At 42.1% G+C, this 23,722-nt stretch overlaps 2 protein-coding genes across 2 annotated transcripts in view; both read left to right on the top strand.

Annotated features, from left to right (window-relative positions):
• The window catches only part of atp13a3 (ATPase 13A3), an 18,754-nt gene extending 9,812 nt beyond the window's left edge, over positions 1-8,942 (top strand). Inside the window, exons 18-32 of the mRNA XM_030791407.1 lie at positions 1-80; positions 501-625; positions 1,212-1,384; positions 2,468-2,596; positions 2,887-2,966; positions 3,636-3,678; positions 3,858-3,967; positions 4,718-4,814; positions 4,977-5,049; positions 5,144-5,321; positions 5,627-5,808; positions 6,179-6,267; positions 6,452-6,532; positions 7,725-7,817; positions 8,742-8,942. The exon at positions 1-80 is cut by the window's left edge and continues 41 nt beyond it. Coding sequence (XP_030647267.1) covers positions 1-80; positions 501-625; positions 1,212-1,384; positions 2,468-2,596; positions 2,887-2,966; positions 3,636-3,678; positions 3,858-3,967; positions 4,718-4,814; positions 4,977-5,049; positions 5,144-5,321; positions 5,627-5,808; positions 6,179-6,267; positions 6,452-6,532; positions 7,725-7,817; positions 8,742-8,942 — 1,734 coding nt within the window. The remainder of the gene's footprint in view (positions 81-500; positions 626-1,211; positions 1,385-2,467; positions 2,597-2,886; positions 2,967-3,635; positions 3,679-3,857; positions 3,968-4,717; positions 4,815-4,976; positions 5,050-5,143; positions 5,322-5,626; positions 5,809-6,178; positions 6,268-6,451; positions 6,533-7,724; positions 7,818-8,741) is intronic.
• A 7,398-nt stretch (positions 8,943-16,340) lies between these two features.
• The window catches only part of opa1 (OPA1 mitochondrial dynamin like GTPase), a 32,368-nt gene continuing 24,986 nt past the window's right edge, over positions 16,341-23,722 (top strand). Inside the window, exons 1-7 of the mRNA XM_030791265.1 lie at positions 16,341-16,416; positions 17,473-17,791; positions 18,544-18,640; positions 18,794-18,901; positions 19,973-20,020; positions 21,496-21,590; positions 23,107-23,313. Of these exons, the coding sequence (XP_030647125.1) occupies positions 16,388-16,416; positions 17,473-17,791; positions 18,544-18,640; positions 18,794-18,901; positions 19,973-20,020; positions 21,496-21,590; positions 23,107-23,313 (903 nt within the window). The 5' untranslated portion in view covers positions 16,341-16,387. The remainder of the gene's footprint in view (positions 16,417-17,472; positions 17,792-18,543; positions 18,641-18,793; positions 18,902-19,972; positions 20,021-21,495; positions 21,591-23,106; positions 23,314-23,722) is intronic.

Here is a 23,722-nt window from a genome sequence, read left to right on the forward strand (position 1 = left end):
CAGGGTTTTCGGGTCATCGCATTAGCGCACAGACGACTTGAGTCCAAACTGACCTGGCACAAAGTACAGAACATTAACAGGTAACAGGCAGTTCCACACAGTCCTCTCAGTCTCTCATTAGCCTGTGGTTTACTCTCCGTCTCCATAAAAACATCCGCGTTACCTAACGCTTTATGAACACTTATCAGTATCACTGTTTGGGATCTTAGCTGTGGAGGATATCAGATCTTATCAGATCTGATAAGACACCCAGTGCCACAGACCTGTTTTCAGTTGCACACCCACTCTCTAGTGCATTAACAAGAATACCTATGGAACATAGAGGAGTTCGCACCAACAACACTGTTATGTATAGCCTCCTCGTTCTTTTAGGATGTTCACATCTCAGTTTACGTCATAAAAGTGTATGTGTGTGGCTTGTGGTTATTGAAATCATAAAAATGTGTGTGTGGGTAGCTATTGTCACCCTGACTGGGTTGATGATGTCATTTCCTCCTCAGAGATCACATAGAGACCAACATGGAGTTCCTGGGTCTGATCATCATGCAGAACAAACTGAAAGCGGAGACTCCTGGGGTCCTGGAGGACCTCCGTAGGGCTAACATCCGCACCGTCATGGTCACAGGTACGGACGGTCTCTAGTTTCCAGAAACTTCTCTGAAGGTCACGTTGTGTTCTTGAGATGTTCTCTCTTTTGAGTAGCTCTGGGTTCTCTGTGAACCAGTGATAAGAGACTGAAAAAGCTCCTGGCGGCTGAGAAGGTGGTGATTTGTTTTCGTATTCAGGGCTGGGAAACTTAATTCTTGCCTGCATTTCTGAGGTATTTTAGGAATTTTCTCCAATAAAGGGCACAGCTTTACAGCTTACCGTTACAGAGATTCAAAGTTCAGTGGCACCAGGCTGAATGCAGTATTGTAAATCTAATCACACGACTGGACTGACTGCCAAGGGCTTGTCTGGACATGACCCATGCCGTGTCATGCAAGAAACTGGAGCCCTGCCAACTGATCCGGCTTCTTACACAACGCAGCCGTTAAACACACCTGAACTATATGCCCGGTTATGTCTCTGTGCTGTGCTCTGCTCCCCCTCGATTCTCCACAATGAATCAGCCTCTGACTCAGGCATCTCATCAGCCTCTCTCTCTCTCTCTCTCTCTCTCTCTCTCTTTCTCTCCCCCCTCTGTCCTTCTCTTCCTCTCGCGCTCTCAGGTGATAATATGTTAACGGCTATTTCGGTGGCACGGGACTGCGGGATGATCTTACCGCAGGACCGAGTCATCATCGCCGACGCTCTTCCGCCCAAGGACGGTCAAGCGGCCAGGATCAACTGGCGCTATGCCGACAACCCGACCAAGCACGCTAGCAAGACCACGAGACTGGACGTGAGTGCCCTCTGCTGGTAGACCATAAAACATCCCACTATGAAATCAGGGCTAAATGCTCAACATTTATGAGAACCAAACAATTCTCAACACGAAAGGCGCAATTATGTGGTCCATGGCGTTGGGCCAAAAAATGGTTTGAGATGAAATGTAGTCATGAGATTTTTTTTATTGTGATTTTTAGTGTGATCGCTTCTTGGACAGAATGAGTGGAATGGCCATTTCTTTGCTTTGAATGTCACGACGTAAATTTAGTCCTCGTTAAGTGTAGGAATGAAACTACAGTTTAATAACACTCGACGTGTCCCGCTCTGAGATAGGACGTGATTCCGGACAGTAATTTTAGACGCTTTCTGAATACCAGCCTTGATGTATAGGCCGTCCGGATCCTTTTCTCTTTAAGCCAACAAAACCAACAAGACGCGATCCAAGGGTTATCTCATCACAAGGCCTATTCCAGGACATTTTGTGAGAGGGGATTTGGTTCGCTTTGTGAAACAGTCGCTATTTTCAGTGCTAAGCTTCTGATTCATTATCAGTTGGCTGTGCTTTGGTCGCGAAGTGGAGTTTGCAAATGACCTTGGCAATTTACAGTGACTAACGTGCAAATTACCGTAGGAAAGAGACATGACATGGGTCCTCAGAAATAGCTCAGTGACCACACGTCTCAGGAACGAATGAATAAAAAGAAAGAGGGAATTGTTCTTCTCAGTGGAGGCCAGCGAAGGCATGCAGTCTGAGAGACGGTGGAAAACAATAGTCTGCCTCTTGAATTTATGCTCGCTGGAAGCTGCTGTCGAAGAATAGCACAATAACCCAGAAGCCCCAGCTTCTGTCGCCTTCCCGAACGCCTCACAGAGCGCGCGTCACAGATCATACGAGAGTTTCTTTAGAAACAGCACTTACTGATTCATTTTAAAAATCGACCCCCTGGTCTTTTATATCATGTATATCAATGACACTTTTCATATTAACTGGTGTTTCAACTTCTCTAAATGTAACAATGCGCTTTAAAAAAAAAAGAAAAAAAGGTTGATTTCCCGCCATTTATGGTTGATTTCTTCCATGTTGCTGTCCCCACAGGAAGTGGAGATTAGTTTAGAGGACGTCCACGCTAGCGACGAGCTGAAGCCAGAGGAGCGTTATCACTTCGCCATGAGTGGGAAATCGTTTGCCGTCATCACTGAACACTTTCAAGACCTGCTACAGAAGGTCAGAAGGTCAACCTATGCACAGGAGTGATTTGACCAGTGAGACAGACGGAATAATCTTTTCCCACCGCAGATAACCACGCATGGCAGAGTCCGTGCTTAGAGCATCCGTCACTCTTTTGGTTATGGGTGACTCATTAAACCGTGATATTGTAGAGCTGTGGAAATATTTTGCTACAGCTCATAGTTTGAAATGATGTGCATTGAAATATTAAGAGGAAGATGTGATGTTTTTTTGCTCTCGGGTGACTGGTAAAGTGGTAAAGTTCATTCTCTCTCCTTTCTTTGAAGCTGGTGTTACACGGTACAGTGTTTGCTAGGATGGCTCCCGACCAGAAAACCCAGCTAGTGGAGACGTTGCAGAGTGTGGAGTACGTGTGTGTGTGTACACACACATACACACACACACACACACACACACACACACACACATATATATACACACACACACACACACATATATATACACACACACACATACACACACACACATATATACACACACACACACACACACACACACATACACACACACACACACACACACACACACATATACACACACACACATACACACATATACACACACACACACGCATATACACACACACGCGCACACACGCACACACACACAAACACACACGTACACACACATATACACACGCACACACACACACGCACACACACACACACCGATGCACACGCACACACACACACGTACACACACATATACACACGCATACACACACGCGCACACACACACACATGTACACACACACACACACACACACATACACACACACACACATATACACACACACACACGCACACGTGCACACGCACACGCACACACACACACACGCACACACACACACACGTATACACACACACGTATACACACACACGTATACACACACACCGATACACACACACACACACACACACACCGATACACACACACATACACACACACACACACACACACACACACTCTCTGCAGACTGTCTAAATTTACTTTTGTTGGTGTCTTTGTGTTCTAGTTACTTTGTTGGGATGTGTGGGGATGGTGCCAACGACTGTGGAGTGAGTGTTTTTTATTTAAATGTATATTACTATGTAGAATACTACTATTCCTTTAGTCCTTTGAAAGGCCTTTGCATTTCGTTCTTTACTGTGTTAAGGACTGTGTTAACTGTAGTTTGCAGTTGATAGACAGCAGCTGTCTGTGTTTGATGAGCCTGTCTCTGAACCCCTGTTTCCAGGCTTTAAAGAGAGCCCATGGTGGAATCTCCCTGTCTGAGTTAGAGGCCTCAGTGGCTTCACCCTTCACCTCCCGAACTCCCAACATCTCCTGTGTCCCCAGTCTCATAAGGTACTGGAGCTTTGACCTCACTCACTCACACACACACACACACACACACACACACGAGTAAAGGTGTGCATACGCACATGTATACACATACTCAGGCACACACATACACACTCACACATACAGAAACTCCAAATATTTTGAAAGTCCTTTTTTTTTCCTTTTCATCCCTGTTTTTTTCTTAAATCTGGAATGTTGAAATTAGTGGTATGGAATTACTGTTTAATAAAAGAAGATTATTTCCGCCATTATGGTGGTGTGAACTCCAAATTCAGCACAATACATATCATAAAATCATTGCTTATGGTAATCTTACAATAATGCCGGATTACCACAGCCTAAGGGTGCCCAAGTCTGGTCCTGGAGGGCCATTCTCTGCTGCTCCCCCTTCCCCCCTTTTTTTCTTAGTTAGAACCTAATTTTTGCCTGGGAAACAAGTGTGTGACCTTTTCAGCCAATCAGAGAGCGCAGTGGTCGGGTTGACATGGAAACAAGCAGGGCCTCAGCTCTGTGACACTGCATTAAGCACCCCTACCGTCACCTGCTTTTGGAGATCAGTGCAAAAGTCATTTGATCTGAAAACCAATTAAACGGTTAGATTAACATTTGGTAAATGGTTTAAAAAAAAAAAAAAACTGAGTTGAACCTTCTGTCCTGAAGTCAGTGAGCTGTGATTTATTCTGTAGGAATAATTGAGTGATCAGTAATTGAGTGACTCAGTAATTCTGTCTCTGGTGTGTTTCCTGTTCTCAGGGAAGGGCGGGCAGCTCTCATCACGTCTTTCTGCGTCTTTAAGTTCATGGCCCTGTACAGTATCATCCAGTACATCAGCGTCACTCTCCTCTACTCTGTGAGTGTTTCTTTCACTTTCCATCATCAGCGAGTAACAGACCCACTGCCTTTTTTTTTTTTAACTTTATCTTTAGTCGTCTGTCTTTATTAGATCATGGCTTTGCAGGTCAACTTGGGACACAGCTCATTCTAAAGCATTTTTTTGTTTGTTTGTTTCCAGATCCTCAGTAACCTTGGAGACTTCCAGTTCCTGTTCATCGACATAGCCATCATCCTTCTCATCGTCTTCACCAGTGAGTTTGGCTCAAGACACCCCGTGCACGTTTATCTTATTTCCTCTCATTTTTAAAGCTTATCGTTTACGCATCATCGCTCTCTCTCTCTCAGTGAGTTTAAACCCTGCGTGGAAGGAGCTAGTGTCTCGTCGTCCCCCGTCAGGGCTCATCTCTGGGCCCCTGCTCTGCTCCGTACTCTCTCAGATCCTCATCTGCCTCGGGTTCCAGATCCTGGCTTTTCTCTGGGTCCGTCAGCAGGACTGGTACGAGACCTGGAGCCCCGAGTCTGAGTGAGTATCGCAGACCATCTGAGTAGACTCTGGGACAGAAAAGGATTTTAATGTGATGTGTTGCTTTGAAACAAAGTCTACTTTGTTGACCAAAGCAGAGATAGGCTAGGAGACTGGACTACACTGCCTTATATTCTCAGAATGTATGGGTCATTGTAGAACCTCTCCTTCACTGATCTTGTGTTAAGAGTTCATTGATAAATGACAGTACGTTTGTCATTAGAAAACCCCATCTGTACAACTGATGTTTTGGTGTTTTTGTCGAAATGTATGTATAATTTTTTTTTCTGTCTGATTTTATTTAGCGCATGCAATATATCCTCACATGATAACATCTCGTTGGACGAAAACTCGACCGAGATCGACGACCACAACATTCAGAACTATGAGAACACGACGCTGTTCTACGTCTCCTCTTTTCAGTACCTCATCGTAGCTGTCGTTTTCTCCAAAGGCAAACCTTTCCGTCAGCCCAGTTACAAGAATGGTAAGAAATGCTTTCTTCAGCTTTTTCAACATTTCTCTGAGTAAACAGGCACAGTTTCACTGTGAAGAGGAGATTGTCCAGTGACAGTTAAAACGACTGCTCTAGAGTTGCTCCATCCTATAGGAATGTCAGAACAGAAGATATTTTTGTAAACCTGGACAAACTGAGATCTGTGGGTTTACCTGCCTCATTTGATTGGATATCGTCTCTGTAACTGGTTTCCATGACATGATGTTTTACAGCCTTCCGATGCTCATTCAGTGTTGGGTACCTGTTTACTTTACTTGAACAGGATGAATAACTCTCTCTCTCCTCTCTCCCTCTGTGCGTGTGTGTGTATGTGTGTGCACGTGTGTGTTTACATTTGCAGTACCCTTTGTGCTGTCTGCTATCAGTCTCTGCGTGTTCCTTGTCTGCATAATGCTCTTCCCCGTCTCCGCTATCGATGAGTTCCTAGAGGTCAGTGCTTTGGATTTTTGTGTGTGTGTGTGTGTTTTTTTTCCCTCCAAATGTGAGAACACACAGTAATTGTATAATTTGGTGCTTTTCTCTGTTTTCCAAATACCATTTTAAAGACGTCTTTTGAAAATCTTGACTCAGGGTTGATGTCATTTGCGGATTGGTTGTGATGTTTGTTTCCCAGATCGTATGTGTTCCTTTTCGGTGGCGTCTAACCCTGCTCTCCATTGCCTTGCTCAACACTGTGACGTCAGTGCTGGTGGAGGTAAGCCGTGCCACACAACAACAACAACAACAACAACAACAACAACTACTGTTCCGTCCAGTGTTTTTTTGTGTGTGTGTGTCATGCTTTGATTTGGTTTAATTTTACTCAGCAATAACTTGCACATGTATTCAGATGACTAGTCTGTGTAGCGAGTAAAAGAGCTGAGGGGTTAGGTCCATGTGAGACGTCTCAGACTGTGTGACAGAGTCAGTGTGTGTAGAGGAAAAGGCAGAGTGAGAAGAAGTAGGCTCAGAGACTAAAGAGCAGTGGTGTTTGATGTGTTTCCTGTTTGGTAAGATGCCTCTCTGCCATATCTCTGGTAAATTTTACTCACAGAGAGTTTGTAAAACACGTCTGCTTACGCCGTAACCCAATGACAACCACCCAGAAGGGTTTCTGGGTCATGCCAGGATCCACGCGCACGCACGTACACACACGTGCACACACACCCTCACATACACACACGCACGCACCCTCACATACACACACACACACATAAATAATCTCTTGACTGCTCTCTTATGCAAACTCATGCTGCAATAATTATTGAAAAGAAAATTGGACAGTTATGAATTATGACAATGGCAGTCAAAATGTGAATTATTTAACTCATTAAAATTGCAATCCCTACATTTGGACTGGCTTTGAATCCAACAGAGGAAATCTACTGTGAGAGAAAAGGTCTCTCTTTCTCTCTCTCAGACAGTAAAAGTAGGCGGGTCATATGTCACCCATTTTGATTGATACATGATCGCTCCAAGCTTTCTCAGCTCTGCTCTGTAGTAGCATTGTAGCAGTTTGTCCCACCCCCTCCTGAGACTCCTAAACCAATGAGCTGCCCAGGAATCGAGTAACCCTCTCTCCACAGCTACCGGCTCTAACCAATATGCCAGTCTCCAGGATGCAGTCGGCAGTCCTGAAAATTCCAGGCTTGACCATTCCCGAATGATCCAGTTCTAATTAAGCATAATTGTTGATGATTTCTATCAAATGTTCTTTTTTTTTGTCCTCTCTCTCTCTCTCTCTCTCTCTCTCTAACTGATAACTAACACACAGGCTCAAAATCACCTCCCTCCAAAAATGTGTATTAGTTTGCTGTTTTGCATATAAACATGCTATAGGAATGAAATCTTTCCCATGATCAGTCGCTCTCTTTGACTATTTCCCACCCCACCGGCATATTCCATAGACCCTCGTCCTTGACATCGTCTTATGGAAGCTTGTGTTCAGCCGAGACAAGCAGGGCAGCTCTGGCCTCCCCCCTGCCACCCCTCCACCACAGGTTGGGACAAATCTGACACTACGCTCTTTCCCTCTGGTGTCCCTCTTTTTCTTTTCTTTTTTTTTTTATTCCTCTATCTCCCTCTTTCTGTTTCTTCTCCCCTCCTCCCTCTCCTCCTTTATCACTGGACACCCTGTTTTTAACATGTTTTTAACTCCCCCCCTTCCCCCTCCTAACTTTTGCATGTACCAACATGATCTTTTCTGAGCGCTCCTTTCCGCCCCCTAGTGGGCCTTTCATGTCATTACTCAGTGGGGGTGCTGCGATTTCCCCTGCCCCTCTGTTTTCTCTCTCTCCTAATGCCTCCTGTAGTGGCTAAAGTAAGCAGCAAAAGCATGTTTCTCCCAGCTGTCTGTCTGTCTGTCTGTCTGTCAGCAGTATGTGTGTGTGAGACAGGTACAATGCTTACAGTGTGCTTTAACAGTGCACTACAGGTGGAATACATCAAGAGTTCCGGTTGTGTTCTCAATTCACTAGAGAATAGGCAGTGATGAAGACAGAAAAAATGAAAGCGTAGGTTTTCTGGCATTCATCACGCAGAAGTTTAACCAACTTATGCCTTTATGCCTTTGGTTTGTATTAAATAGTACTTGCACCCTTTCTCATAATTCGGTGGGTTTTACTGATATTGTATCGTAGGGCAGCATATGACCACACAGACTAAAAGTTATGCGGGTATACAAGTCTAAGCTATTTTATGTTTGTATTGTTTGTATTTAGTTATAGTTCATGCATGAACCATTTGACTGTTTTTTTTCTTTGTGTTTTTTATTCTTTTGTCGCCTTCATGTCCAGAGTCTTGAACTGAATTCTGTCTAACTCTGTCTTAAAAGGACCTCTTAACCAAAAGACCGTCTTGAAATCAACTTTCTTTTTCTTCTCCTTTTCCTCCTCTCCCTCTGCTCTCTCCGGGCTGGTCTCCAGGCTGGCGTAGAGCACTGGGGGTCTCGCTGCCTGTCCTGGTTCTGCTGCCGGCAGAAGAAAGCTCCCAAAGCGCGTTACATGCACCTAGCTCAGGAGCTCCTCGTGGATCCTGACTGGCCTCCCAAACCCAAAACCACCACTGAGGCCAAGCCTCCTCCCCCACCAGAAAATGGCTCGTACCAAATCATGCCAGCCTCCTAGCCCCCCCCCCCCACCCCCCCCCCCCCCCCTTTCTGCCCTACTTAAAACGTGTCTCCAACAAAGACTACAGTGGAAATGAACTGAATTCACTTCAGACTGTTTGTGAAGACGTTTTCACTAAAGAGGTCCCATTTTAGGGATAAAACAAAATGTAGAGAGGAAGTCCCTTAAGAAGCAGGCGGCGTTCACACTTTGCTCTGCAGGATCCGAGCATGACCTATCGTCGACGCTTCTTTGCTGCTCTGATTTGTCATTGTCCACAGGTGGGCGGGACCCACAGGCTGGGAACTGCGGTGCCTCCGCCCCTAAAGTTGAAAAGCAACATTGGCTTCAAATGGGACTGAACTCTGAGACCTTCGACAAAATTGCTCTAATTTTTTCAGCGGACTTGATTTTTACAAAGGCCATCACAGGAATTTCTTTTTTTTTTTTGTCATTTGAAAAACCTCCTCTTAGTTATAGAAAAAACACTCATCTGTGCACAGTCGACCTGGCCAGGGCAACAGACCGGAGCTCAGAGAGGACGGTGCCGTTAGCGCGGCCCCGCGGGTCGTCTGTGGTTGACTGTGTAATCAGGGCTAAACGCTCAGTGTTAAAGAGAAAACAAATATATGATCAGCATTCTCTGCATGTTGGCCAAATGTAAACGCAACAGCAAACAGACACCTCACATCCAGCCCTTCAGTCTCTCAAAGCCAGTCGTTGTCTTCTTTTTTTGTTTGTTTGTTTGTTTGTTTTTACAAACACACATACCTGATTGTCTCATATTGTGTTTCTTCCCATGGAAGACTGGGCAGAGACGACAGTGGAAGTCCTCACCTTTCTCAAAGACCATTTGTCCTGTGCAGGTTTTTATTTTATTGAGGTAATGGGCATCTTCGCTGCAGTAGGTGTTGGACTTAACAGGGTGGAGTTCTCACACATGGAAGCAGTGCTGTGCCATTCTGGGTGCTAACTGCAGTAAGTTGGCATGTCTCCCTCTATGCCAGTCTATGGCCACTGCTACCACTATGACATGTGACCAGTAAAACATTATATGTATATCCAAATGTTACTACTAAAAAAGCAAGATATGGCCAATGAAAATTTGTTGCCAGGTAAATTCCATGGCACCTGGCCAATCAGATGTATAGTTGAAACATGAGGGAGTGATGGATTCTGAACAAGGACCAGCAGTATTTCATTGGCTGGAGTTTACTCAGCACAACAACACTGTCTGACTGAAATGTACTGTGTAGCCATTGGTTAACATGTTGTCACAGATGACCAATAAACAGTGAGAACTCAAAGGGCTTGAGAACATGCGGGGTGAGTCCTCCCCCCTCCCTCCTCTTGCTTTCCATGAACTCCCGGTGTTGTATGTACTGTATGTAAGTTTGATTAGTCTGTCTCGGACATGCAGTATTGTAAAGCCAGCCTTCTCATCAATATGTTTTACGTGTCATGATTCTGAATCAAACATATCATATGAATTTAGTCTGCATTGATCCGAGGAAGATCAATTCCAAATCCAAAGCCTCTGTTGTTTGTTTTAATAATATCTTTTCAGAGTAATAGAAAAAAATGCAAATGTTGTTAAAATGAAGCACTATGCCCTGTGAGTTCTGATACTGAGTCATACTGGGTATGATAGGTAAGTCACTCCATTAAATGTGTGTTGTTTCATGGCTGACACTAACAGTTTCAGTACTGTCTCTGATCTGAAATGAAAAACTGTCTGACATGGGCCCAGGTCGTTGACTCCCCATGTCACAGAGTGACTGGCATTACTCTGAAGTCCAGTCAGATATCTGTTCACGTTTCAGAACAGTGTGTAGTTTGAGATTATATGATAGAAATTAAATGTGTTCTGGTGGGTGTTCTGATGTTGTCATAGTTTTAAATAATATTTATTTAGATTAAGTGGGAAATGCGATCTCCACTGTACCAACACAGAGAGATGAATTGGAGGGAAGCCATCAGATTTTAAACAAAGAGGAATCAGAAAATGCTGGATGTATTGATATATTATATTGTGTGGTTCTAATCTTCTTTATGAAATAGTGCCACAACATAACTTGTGTTGTATGAACTAAGACTGATGCAACAACTTCTTATCTGGATCAAATACAACTGTTTTTAAATTTATGAACTGAAAAAAGCCTCTTAAAACAATGGTTACTACAATCCTCACGACAACAGAAAAATTATGCCCGTCATTCTGTAATAACTAAAGGAAAAAAAAGGTGTAAGTTATGTTTTTGTGTTTATGATGTTTAGATTTGGTATCCTGTATATTTGTTTTGAGGTGTACATTTATTTATGCTTGCTCAAATTTAGTTCCCAAATCAAATTGTTTAGATGTGTGTTTGAGGCCTTGATCTTTCTTTCATTTTCTTTTTGTTTGTTTCCAATGCTATCTGAATAAGGGCTGTCGTTTGCTTTTCTATTGTTAACTTTTTTTGGTACTACTTGTTTCACAAACGTTCACCTGATCAACTGTCTGTATGTTGTTGGTTTTTTTTTATCTTTGTCGGTCTTGGTCACTGGTTCTCACATACGTTACTATTGGTTAATGTTCCTTCTCTGTCTGTTTTTAAAGTCTTGTGGGCATTTTTTAGGGTGAAGAAACTATGCGTTTGACATGGAACGATATCTAGACCAGAACAAATGATTCTTAATATTTACAGACTTACTAAATCTCAGTCAAATCTCATCTCAGTCTCTTTTCATCTTTTAAATGTCCACATGACTCTAAATGAGTCCACTACATCCACAAGCAAACTGAATATCCACACACCGAGTTTTGACAGAGTTTTAGACAATCTGTCATCGAATGTGCTTTTTTTTTTGCAGCTGGCACACAACACATTGAAACAATGCTTTGGAGTTTGGTTGATGAGTTAAGTTATTTTTGCTCTGTTATTATGTCTTTTTTTTTTTTTTTTTTTTTCATTATTTAAATCATGGCAGATGCCTTGTATTTGGAGTATGTCATTGCGTGTGTGTGTGTGTGTGTGTGTGTGTGTGTGTGTTCTCTCTCACACCCTTAGAAGGGACTACACTACGACTAGGGGTCTGACTGTGTCTCTGTCGTCTGTTCAAAAAAAGCCTGCACCTTAATGCTTTTAATGACCTGGAGTGATGTGCAGACCTGCAAACGGATACTCAGAAAACTCAAATGCCTACATCTTCCTGCAGTGTGGGATGCAGCTTGCTCGGGTATTGAACAATAGTAATTAAGCGTACACTCAAACGCTTGGCTCTCTACAAAGGTACATGAAGCCAACCAGAGAAATATCTCGACAGTTTTTTTTAATATATATATATCTATCTATATATATATATAGTGTGTGTGTGTGTAAAAACAACACACGTAGAGGCATTTAACTCTGTCATTAGAAAGAGACAGTGACTGGTCCTTTGGAACCTCAAATGGTGTCATTTCCTCAGGGAAATAAGTCTCTGTATTTGTAATGAAAGATTAAATATAGTAGATGATATATAAGTAAAAGGAAAAATCTAGTTGGGTAATATTTGAAATGACAGCACTCCTTACTGTCAGTTGGTCTGTTGTAGATTAATAGTTGAGCTTCATAGTCTTTCCTGCAAAAAGCAGTGGAGGTTGTTTTTGGGGTTTCTTTTTTTGGTTTTGTTTTTTTCCAGTTAGTAAAATAAAAAAAATAAATAAACAATTAAACATCTTTTTTTTTCTTTTTTGCATAGAGATGTAAATTACTTGCAAAATTTTCTACTCCTAATTTATTTTTTATTTATTTTTTATTCGCATTTCTTTTCTTAGCATTGTATCTATTCTTTTGGTTTTCTTTTAAATAAATGTGGCTATGAAAATAAAAATGGGGCTGTTTGTTCATTTTAATAAAAAAGAAGAAGAAGAAGAAAGTAGAATTACTGGAATGTTCCAGTTGAACAATGACACAATTTAAAGTGAAAAATAACAATCCATTTATGTCAAAATGCATGTCTCTCAAGTACCTTAAGACTCTGGAAGACTGTTGTCAGTGTAGCAGACGCTGAATGGGTGTGACCAGATGAAGGGACAAGGCAGGGCTGAATGAAGCACTCAACAAACAGGAATGGGGTATCTGCAGCTCTGTTTACTAAACACAGAATGGGGCAGTTAGCACAGCCTCTCTCTCTCTCCCACTCCCCCTCACACCATCCACTTTGTAACTGTCACACTTCAAAACATGATATCATCAATAATAAACAATACACAGACTAATTAATAAATATGGGTAACAGACATATAGACAGTGGAATAGAACATTATAAATACACACTTATGAGAAACTATACAACAAAATACAGGTGTATGGAATATGTAAGTGTATGTTTATATGCACAATGTTTATAATATGCATACATAGAATGAAATATAGAGAAAGACATACATAGAGTATGATATACAAAATAGAAGCAACACTGAGTTGTATCACTTTCTCATAGATTGTATGATTCAGGACATTTCCTTTACATAAACTGAAAACATTCTAATAATGGTGACTACTGAGGTGTAAGATATAATACAAATTATTCTGTGATTGTTCATGTTCATTTATAACTGACAGAACCTAATTTTCTAACAAGAACTACCACTTTAACCGTTTCATACTTAAAAATAGAATATGGCAGTTAACATGCACACACGCACGGCCTCTCTGTCCCATTCCCTACTCACAGTAACGGAAAATATTAAATGAAGAAACGCTCAGAACACTAAAACTATTAGGCCTATGTAGTCCCAATGTTCCTTAAATAACAGTTACAAATAATTACACAACATCAAATAACACTAACATTGATCAAGTAACCCTAACACTAACGGCAATAACATTATTTTTTAGGATAAAATGTTATTACATAAACAGTAATGAGAAAACCGTTAAGAATACTAAAATCGTTCATTTCTCTCAAAAGTTCGCTAAACCAAAGTTACAAAAGATTATACAACACTTATAAAACAAATATTACATCGTTTCAAGTTTTTTCTATAAGGAAGTACATTCTAAAATAAATTCAGGTTTTAATTCAGTTTTTTTATAGTGGCTTACCTCTCACCCCACCAGATTGTTACTGTTGTAGTGGTGTCCAGTTCCCGAACGAGACGTTGTTTTTGAACTACTCTTTTTAGTGAGTCGTTCGTACTGGTTCACCAGCACAACCGAGTTGTTCTTTTTTACTGTTCTTTTTCCTTCTAATTCAACTGCTCCCAGTCAACTGCATGCATTCGGTCGGAAACCACTACGGTAACACTACGCAGTGCACACAGCAAGGGGCAAATAACAATCAACAAAGAGTAAGAAAATGTGGACTAATCCGCCCAAAAAACAGGTCGCAGTAATGTCCGCCTCTTAAGAAATAGACTAATTATCTTACTAAATTGATAAGTGTTTACATTTACCCCAGCGAAGTAATTATTTTAAACCTTTGTATTACAAACAAAGCTATCTGAATTTAGTTAAACCACTTTCTGCAATTCCGTTCGCAAGCTTGAAAACTCAAGTGTGAAAACTTCAGTTTGAACTCGGACAGCTCGAGTTCATAAACCCAAGTTTGACAGCGTGAGTTTGAATTCGAACAGCCCGAATTCGAAAGCTGGAGTTCAACGGTTCATGCAGCAGATGAGTCTACCAAAGACTTAACTGATGATCCGGGACGTTAGTACAGTTCAGCGGATACACTAAGGGAAATTGTCATAAATTATGTGTATAGAAATTACACCAGTATGAATTTACCCTACGGTATGGATTTTGACTATACCGTGCTGACCGGTAGAGCCCTCGGTACGCTTCCCTTCCAGCGAATTTCGCTTCGCTTTGTTCAGGGTGTAATGTATGGGTGCGAAAGTCGTTCTGATTGGGCGAAATTGGAGCGACAGCAAGCGAAATTGAGATGGTGAATCCTTAACTTTATGCAAATAACCACGCGAGAACCAGTCAGTTCAGCGTGTGATGTGTTTAGTACGTGACGACCTCTAGAGAGAGGGGGGTAACTAAAAAAGTCTGACCAAGATAGCAGAGGCGAAAGGCTACATGTATCATGAATATGTATATGATGAAAAAGTAAAAAGTTCTTGCAAAACAATGAAATCAGAGCAAAATGAGTTTATTACTTGAATAATCAACCAACAACACAAAATAAAATAGCTTGAATAATATAAAGGGCATACAGTTGAGTACAGTATATAAATACGAACTTAGTATGAACTAAATGTAGAAACAAAAATAAGCACAATGATATTTTAAATGTTTATTTATAACTTGAATAAATATATGTGAGTATGCAAATTTTGCATGGATTTAAATATAAAGTGAACATGAGCAAAGAAAAAGTAAACAGCTTTACTGAAATTATGAAAAGTTTGAGTAATTATTTTATCAGCATTAAATTTGTACACGGCCTTTTACATTCAGCGTAAAGCTTCAGCGATGGTCGTAAACTGAAGAAACGAGTGAGGAAACGCACCCGAAGTGCAAAAGAATCAAAACCCGAAAAAAAAAACGGTTCAGTTTCTCGAACTGTTCAAACGAATCGGTTCACTAAAATTAATCGAACTGCCCACCACTAAACTGTTGAAACGCTGTAAAAACCAGTTGCATAGCAACAGTGTGTACCGCCAATCAGCGCACCTTCTACCAGTAATGAGAACACCCAAAGTAACTTTTATACATATATACATATACATAAAACCAACAAAAATGTGAATAGTTTTGATGAAATTCACCTCCAAAATTTAAGAAAATAAAAGAACAAAGGATTTCACCGCTACATCAGTTTATATGAATTTTCAGGGGAGGAGCTGAATGTTAAGCTGTATCTTTGACTCACAGTGTCCTACTGCATTGAGTTGCAAAACCAGAGGGAGCAGTGATCTTATAAGCACCATGTGTGGGCCTGGACCAACATGGTCATCCTGAATTTTCCCCAGATTTGGATGTGCTACCAGTAATTAAACAATGACAGTCTACTCTGGAAAAATGCTATTTGTGGATGGTTCACTGATCACAGGGGTAACCCCACAGACCTTAAAAGTTCCCAAAACCTCTCTCTCTCTTGTATGGCTTCAAGATGTAAATATTGTTCTGCTCACAAAACAATGGTTATGATCAATGACTGGTAGATGGGTTAAGTCAGAGAGCTGTACAGGGGTAAAATATACACAACAAAAATGTTGTAGTAGTATTTATTGATTTGTGCCACACATAAATTCAAATAAATGTTTGTCTTTGAAATGAAGTATAGGAACCAAAATTTCTGCGGGTCATTTTCTCAGTGCCGATTTCAAGGTCGGATTTGTTTCCTGGAAGTACAACTGTCATTCTGATAGTCAGCTTGTCGTGTCCTTGTTAGCTCTTAAGCTAACTAATGTCCTCAATCTGGAAAAATGAATTGAATTACACATCGACTAGAAATTTAATACATCTCTGTATTTACCTTTAGTCATGTTACGAGCCGGAAGCACAGTTGCATGGTAAGTTAATCTTACGTAGCTCGTTTTCTGGCCGGCAGTAATGTTTTGTCACAGGTAGCTAACAGCTAGCCGGACAGGTGACAGAAACCGAAGCATGAGGACACGTCCGTTAGCCACGGCTCTCTTACTGCTAGGGATGTAACGTATCATTGTGCGTTTGACAGAAGCTAACTGATACTCACTCGCCTGTCAAGGTACTAGTGAAAAGTATTTGTGGGTGACAGCATCATCTGCCTAGTCGCCTTGCATATAGTGAGATTGCGAGGATAACTACCGGTTTATTCAACCAGTCAGTTATCGACAGTCTTTGTGGTCAGTTTGTTTCGAGAAGAAGTCAACGATCCTCTAGAATTTACTCATAGTTTCAGTGACTGTCATTCATATTGCTAGGTAATTTTTCTAAGGAAATGTGCATGATGACTTGCTAGCCACCCTTTAGCTTGTATGCTAAGGTTTAAACCGTAACAGATGTAGATGTTTGTTTGTCAAACGGTGGTAGCGGTCCTTTTTTTTTTTTTTCTAGCAAACTGAAATTCTCACAATGTCCAATTGTCATATAATGCGCTCTATAGACTATTGTACGTCGGAGACTGTAGCAGAACAAACGTTGTCCCTATTAGCAGTGCCCTTTTCTGTGTTGACCGCTGTAATGGTGCTATATAGCCAAAGACCGGCCAGGTACTCTCACTGTGGAAGGTGGCCTGCAACCCAAATTCACCGTTTCGTCAGCCTTCCATAGTGGACCATGTCTTCTTGCATTTCATATAAATCAGTCTTTTTAGCCTTGACCTCAAACAGTCGGCCTCCTTTTGAGCCCGCTACAGTTTTATTAATTGTGGGCGTGCTCTTGTGTTTACGGATATCATTTTGTAAGAAGGATTTTCTCTGATTTTTTGACAGCGCTGGCAATGATAAGCGGACATTTCTTGAAATATTTGTGTGAGGCTTATGCGAACCCCAAATACAGTGAATTAGCTTCTTCAGTACAAAAGGGAGTTCTGTACAAATCATACCCTCTCACCACTTGTTTTTTTTTTTTTTCGTCGTTAACCTTAGCATGGCGTGCAGGAACCTGGTCCCTTCAAGAATCGGGATAAGGTACCGCCTTCCTCTGCAGAAGCTGCACCCTTTCTCCCGTGCCATTCACCATCGCTACTCGGCTAACAGCAACCCTCAGAGACCCCCTCACTGTTCGGCCGCCCGACACTTCACCTCCCTCTCCCGACTCCCTCCGCGGGGCTCCAAGTCCCGGTTTGGCGGCCACGGCTATCAGCAGCAACGGGGCTTCTGGGTGGCTCGCGTTGCTGCCAGGCTACTGAGGCTCAGATACATTCTGCTGGGCTCGGCTGTAGGAGGCGGTTACACTGCAAAGAAGGTAAATTAGCCACACCGTCACTTAGCGCACTGAAACCAGAGCCTTATGAGAGATTAGCACTAGAGACATTTAAGTTGCCCTTATTATTTATTGTTTCTGTTTTTAGACTAGCCTATCTGGAAACGGGCACAGTCAAAAATGTAATAAAATATTTTTTTGCGCCCATTTATGAACTATAATAAGTTTAATTAGGGTTGAAGGGTTAGAAACAGAAGGCCCCAGTTTTCAGGAAAAAACACAAGGCTTGAATCGACATCCCTCACAACACCTTGAAGGTGATGAATGCTCAGTGGAAAGTTGGGGGGCCTACAGCACAGCTATGTTAACCATGTTCATCTGCACTTCATAACTCAGTTGCCAGTTATTTTTGTTGCTGGGGATTGCGTCATGACCTCAGATGGTTTGTTTGCACGAATCGTGTGACTGCACAGGTCTTCTCTCGCACAAGTTTCGTTCTCTATAGTCACACCCTCCATTTAGACGTTACTGTACGTTTGCTGAATTGGTCCATTGTTTAACTGTCGCTGGTTCAGTTTTATCTTGACCCACTTGTCTATTTATGGCTTCTGGGATCTTCAGGAACACACGACCCATTTGCTTAGGACAACTCTGACATGTTTTAAAGCGGTGCTGTTGAATGTTGTCATGGTTGGTCTCTCTTTGACACATTGGGGAATCCTGACTGTCTGTACACACACACACACACACACACATCTACAGTTACAGTGTCCTGTGTTGTTTTTGCCTCGTAGACATATGAAGAGTGGAAAGACATGCTGCCTGATTTCAGCGAGTACACATGGGTAGTGCCAGACTTCGTGTGGGAACTGAGTGAACATATTGACTTAGGTAGGTCTACCAGGGGAACCAGTGGCTCACAACGTCTTGGCGAACAAATAACCTCGGACATGAACAATTATTCCATGAATATGAGTCATCTCAAATGGATAAGATGATTATAAGTATTTTATTGATGGTGTGTCCAATTCTCGTCAAAAACAGAGAAAATTGCCAAAGCTCTGCCTGAGATAGAAGAGCTAGCCAAGCTGCTGCCTGACATGGAGAAGATTGGAGAGAACTTCACCTTCATTAAAAGCCTTCTCTCCACTGGTACGTCTAACAGCACAGACCCTGTTCTGTAAACACCACTGGCCTGGATGTGTTCTGTGTAAAGAGGAGAAGTTCATTTTTCTTTGAGGAGGATTCTGCTTGAGCTCTGGAGTATTACTCAGAGTGTTTGTCAGAAAAGACCACCAGGAGCTTAGCTCCTCCATCCATTTGAACTCTCATACTTCATTGCTTACCTCATAGCCATATTTTTCTGTTATCTTGTGCCACAAATTGCCTTTCTGGGGACAAAATACATGACTTACATAGAGATAGTGAGAATAAAAAATACAATTTTTATTTGTAAGGAGACACATTTTGGGTGATATACTCTGCGTTCATTGACTCTGAGGTGGCTTTTGTGCTGATGAATGCCAGATGTTCATGTAATGCTAAAAGCTAAAGCCTTCCAGTCAAGCCTCCCATGTCACTGACATCTCTGTAGCCAATGAGAGTGAATTGCTTTTGTGTGGGTCACGCCCAGTTTGGAAGAATTGTGATTGGACTGCACTTTTAAGCCTGCCCTCAGTCGTCTGCATACTGGAAGTCCACATCCGTTTTAACGGTTAATGTTACCTTTCATAACAGCTGTTCTTTTAATAAACATATATTTTTTTTTATTTAAACAAAGACAGTCATAGTGCCCACTATCGGTTTGTAAATGTCTTACAAATTAGAGAGTGTGTGCTGACTATAGCGTTGTAGATTACACTACATACCTGTTATATTTTTTTAATGTAAACAGAGTTATCTGCCTTAATACTCAAGCTCGGTGTGTGTGTGTTTTAGAGTTAAACATAGACCCCAATTACATTTTTTTGCACGAACACATGACAGAATGCGAGCTAACTGAGAAGTTTTCCGTAGACATGGTTTTACTGTGGATGATCTCTGGGCTTGCAGTATGCAGCGCTGATTCGCTGTGCGTACGCAAGGGGCTCTGTTTTAATCTGGAGGGGAGTCTCTCCGACCCTCTTGTCGCCGTCTTGATTTTCATTTTATTTGTTCCTCCTGTTTTTCCCTCCCTCCTTCCCTCCCTCCCCTTCTCCTCCTCCTCCTCCACGTTCTTCACAGGTATTGATAATGAAGTGAAAGGAGCTTCTGGGCTGCATCTGTTGTTAGGTGTGTAAACCCCACACTTAGTGTCGCCCCTCCTCTCTGTCTCCCCACTGGCACCATTTGGACACACTCGGCTGGTGTAAGGCAGACATGCCCCTCTCCTCCTCCTATGGTTTGGAGTTAGTTTGAAGGGGTTGGAACCATGAGGGATTGACCAAAAGGGTCTCATCCAGCTTTCCTAGTAAACATTAAAAGTATCTGGAAAAACAGGGGCACATGATTGGCTCAGTAGACTGTCTGTTACCATGCCACCACCCCATTGGCCAGAAACATTCATTAAATCATGTTTTAAAATGACTAGGATTTAGCATGTCTTCAGTGTGATCTCTGATGGGTTTTCTATTTGTCCATCAGTTTCGCTCCAACTGAAATCAAAGGGTGTTTTTTCTTAGCCTTTTTTTGTCCAGTCATGTTTTGACGGCATTGATACTGCTACTGGTTAAGTGTTAAAACGTCTGTCTGCTTATGGCAGAGAGTTCTAATCAGTCCTGACAGCTCCTTTGATCACAGTGAGATGAACCTTCTGTTTGCATTGGACGCAAAGCAAAGCTGTTTGTGTTTGACATGAATGAAATGAAGCTATAATATTGCTAGCTCCTCCCCCTTTTTTTGATCTGTTATGTTTTTATGAACACATAAGGTGTGTACTGACTCCTAACATTGTTTTTACATGTCTTTTTTTTTTTTTTTTTAGTGTGAACTGGATGGACTCTTATGTATTTTTTCTGGTGTCTTTTTATATCACACAAGCCTCTTTTCTGTCTGGCGATCCTACTCAAACGTTTTGAAAAGTGCAACAGGAGGGAACAAATCGACACTGATGCCGTGCCGTCCTGAGTAGCTGGCATGAGGGAGCGTATAGATTTGAAAGCCATTTAATTGTGATGTTTAGACTATGTAGGTTAAGAGAAGCTCCTCCACGACTCTGCCAAGGACAGGGCATTTAAAAATAAACAGTCGTTTCACTACAGAGCTCTGCCCTGTGTTTACGTGCCAGTTCAAAAGAATGTATAGCTGATTATACGAATCACCATGTCTTAAGTTCTCTCTGGCAGGTCCACCTACTGGTAAACAGTAGGTGTTTAAATACCTCCTGTAAATTGACCACTTTTAATCTATTTGACATTTAATATTTTGCTGTCTAGTCATGAATGAATGAAATGTGTCGAAACACATAGGAGTTTAAAGTACAGGGACGGACTTTTCAAACGTTTGAGTGTCTTTTGTTGGATGTGGTGGCTGATTTTGGACATGGATGAACAGAAACTGTGAAATCCTGCTGGGCATGTGGAGTAATTATTTTAGTCAGTCTGATTTGGAATGCAAGACAATAACCCTTTAAGGCACTTTAGCATTCTCTACCTCTTTCTTTCTTTATCTCTCTCTTTCTCTCACTCACACACACAGACACACACAAACAGACAGAGAAAAAGAAACCCATGTATGTATGTGTTTGTGCGTATTTGTGTTTCTCTCAGAAGCTCCAGGTGAACCGACCCTGAAAGCCCCCGACGTACCCCCAGCCGCAGCTGCCGCCACGGCAACGGAGAGCAGCGACAAACAGTTTAAAAAGGCAAGTGGCTCTGCTTTTCTGACACTCGCTTCCTTATTCTCCCCCGAACCCATTTCCTGAGACCACTCATACTCAGTGCACTGGCTGTTTTTCAAGACAACTGCCTTCTTCATCCTGGCTGTTTTATCTTATGCTAACACGTTAATAGCTTTCTAGTGACAATGGTTGACTAAGGTTTTAACTTTTTTTTTTTTTTGCTGCCAGACAAGCTCTTGTTCTTCCCTGTTATTAGCCTCAGGAACTGTTGCCACTACAAAGCTGTTAACACAGTCCTGTGCCGAGGTGTGTGTTGGCATCAAGATGCCACTCATTTTGTGCCAACATATTGGCTTTGCAGTCCAAATTTACTTAGAATTTGATGTAAGCGTGAAGGAAACCATTCCCAGTTTTTCTGTTTTTTTTTTGTTTTGTTTTTTACCTCTTCTCTTTTGACTCGGCAAACCTTGACACATTTCTGCTTTTGTTTCAGCTCATGATCGACACCACGGCTTTTCCTTTGTCCCTCTCTCCGTATCATATATCTGTCGTCTGTCATTTTCTCTGTGTGTCCCCTGTTCTCACCCCCCGCAGTGTTCTGATAAACATTTCACCGTTTAAATGTTAAACATCATTAAATGTCATTGTAGTCATTGTTCTGTTCAGCATCACAACACAAGCCCATCTGACGAGAGGAAGACGCTATTGTTCTTTATGAAAAAGTCCTATATGTCTCAATACTTTAACTTTGACATTTCAGTCTTAGACGTTAGTTAGAATAGACGAAGAGAAAAATGACAGTTATACTTTTTTTTTTTAAGGTATTTAGGCTGTCACTGTATCAATCACTACAGTAATCAAAAGCTTGTCTCATTCAGCACTTTGGTCCTTAATGAGAAGCTTTGCTGTTGGCCAGCTGTAGCAAGATTTGTGCTATTTTCCCTGACAAATCCCTCTTTTCACCTCAGGCGCTTGCTTTGCTGACAGACACTGTAGTGTTTTTGGCTTTGAGCTTCATAATCAGATACCTGCTACACCTTGTATATTGCCTTTTTTAAAGCCCCTTTAATTCCCCTGTATGAGGGTCTTACCAGTTTGATTAACTCCCTGAGAAAAATGACATTTTGCATCTGGATTTGTGAGACCCCTTTATAAATGTTTTATTGAGGAATGAAGGATACGTTTGCGTCCTTAGTTTGAACAATGGTTTATGGCCGTAAAGTCACCCAAGGTCACTGTATGAATGATGTGATTAATCTGAATGGTCCTGCCGCTGGCTGAGAGACACTGGTTGCGGTATCAGTTGTCTCCTTGGCTAAGGAGTCGTTTCGGCTGTGCTTATAAACACAGCTGTTAGCTCTGGCACTTTTGTGGTGAGTGGCAAGACATTCTTAAATTAAAACGGTTTTACTGTGGAATTCTCCGTTAGAACATGCCGAGTCAACTTGGGTAGCTCCGCCCGTTTTCCAGGCGTCCGACTGGACAGTAGCTTGATTGACGGCTGTCTCCTCCTCTCCTTTCTCACTGTGCCGTCCCACAGCAGGGGCTGCTCGGCGAGCTCATTCTCATTCAGCAGCAGATCCAGCAGCACGAGGAGGAAGTCCGGCGGGCGGCGGCCGCCAATAATGCGCGGGATACGCCCCCCACGCCACCCGCTACTCCGCCGCCCCAACCCAGTCCAAGCCCGGCCCCGGCCCCGAACCCGAACCCGAACCCAAGTCCCAGCCCCTCGCAACACAGGCGCAAGGTGAAGGCCCACTCCACCCCCCTCCCCCCTTTGTTCAGTACTATAGGTGCAAATTCACCCGCTCTCCACTCCACCTTAGATGACCGTCCACTCACGGACCATTCAGTTTGATTCGAACCCTTCAGGCCAGTACTGCACCATCAGTATCTCTGGAGTTTTCTCACCCTGTCTGTGTTTACATGGATCTTAGTCAGTTGATGGTGATTATAGGTTATTGCTATTTCCCCTTTTCTAGTTTTCCATATCTTTTCCTATACAAAAAAGTGTGCTATACTAGAGCAGAACTACTAGCTACTAGATAAAATTTAGATGATGATTTTTATCCAGTTTATTAGTGTAATTGTTTAACTGTTCCCTTCTTATATTCCTGTAAACCTCAGTTTATCAGCTGCAGTTTGAGTATCTATAC

Source organism: Chanos chanos, chromosome 14 (genome assembly GCF_902362185.1).
Source record: "Chanos chanos chromosome 14, fChaCha1.1, whole genome shotgun sequence".
NCBI classification, from domain to species: Eukaryota; Metazoa; Chordata; class Actinopteri; order Gonorynchiformes; family Chanidae; genus Chanos; species Chanos chanos.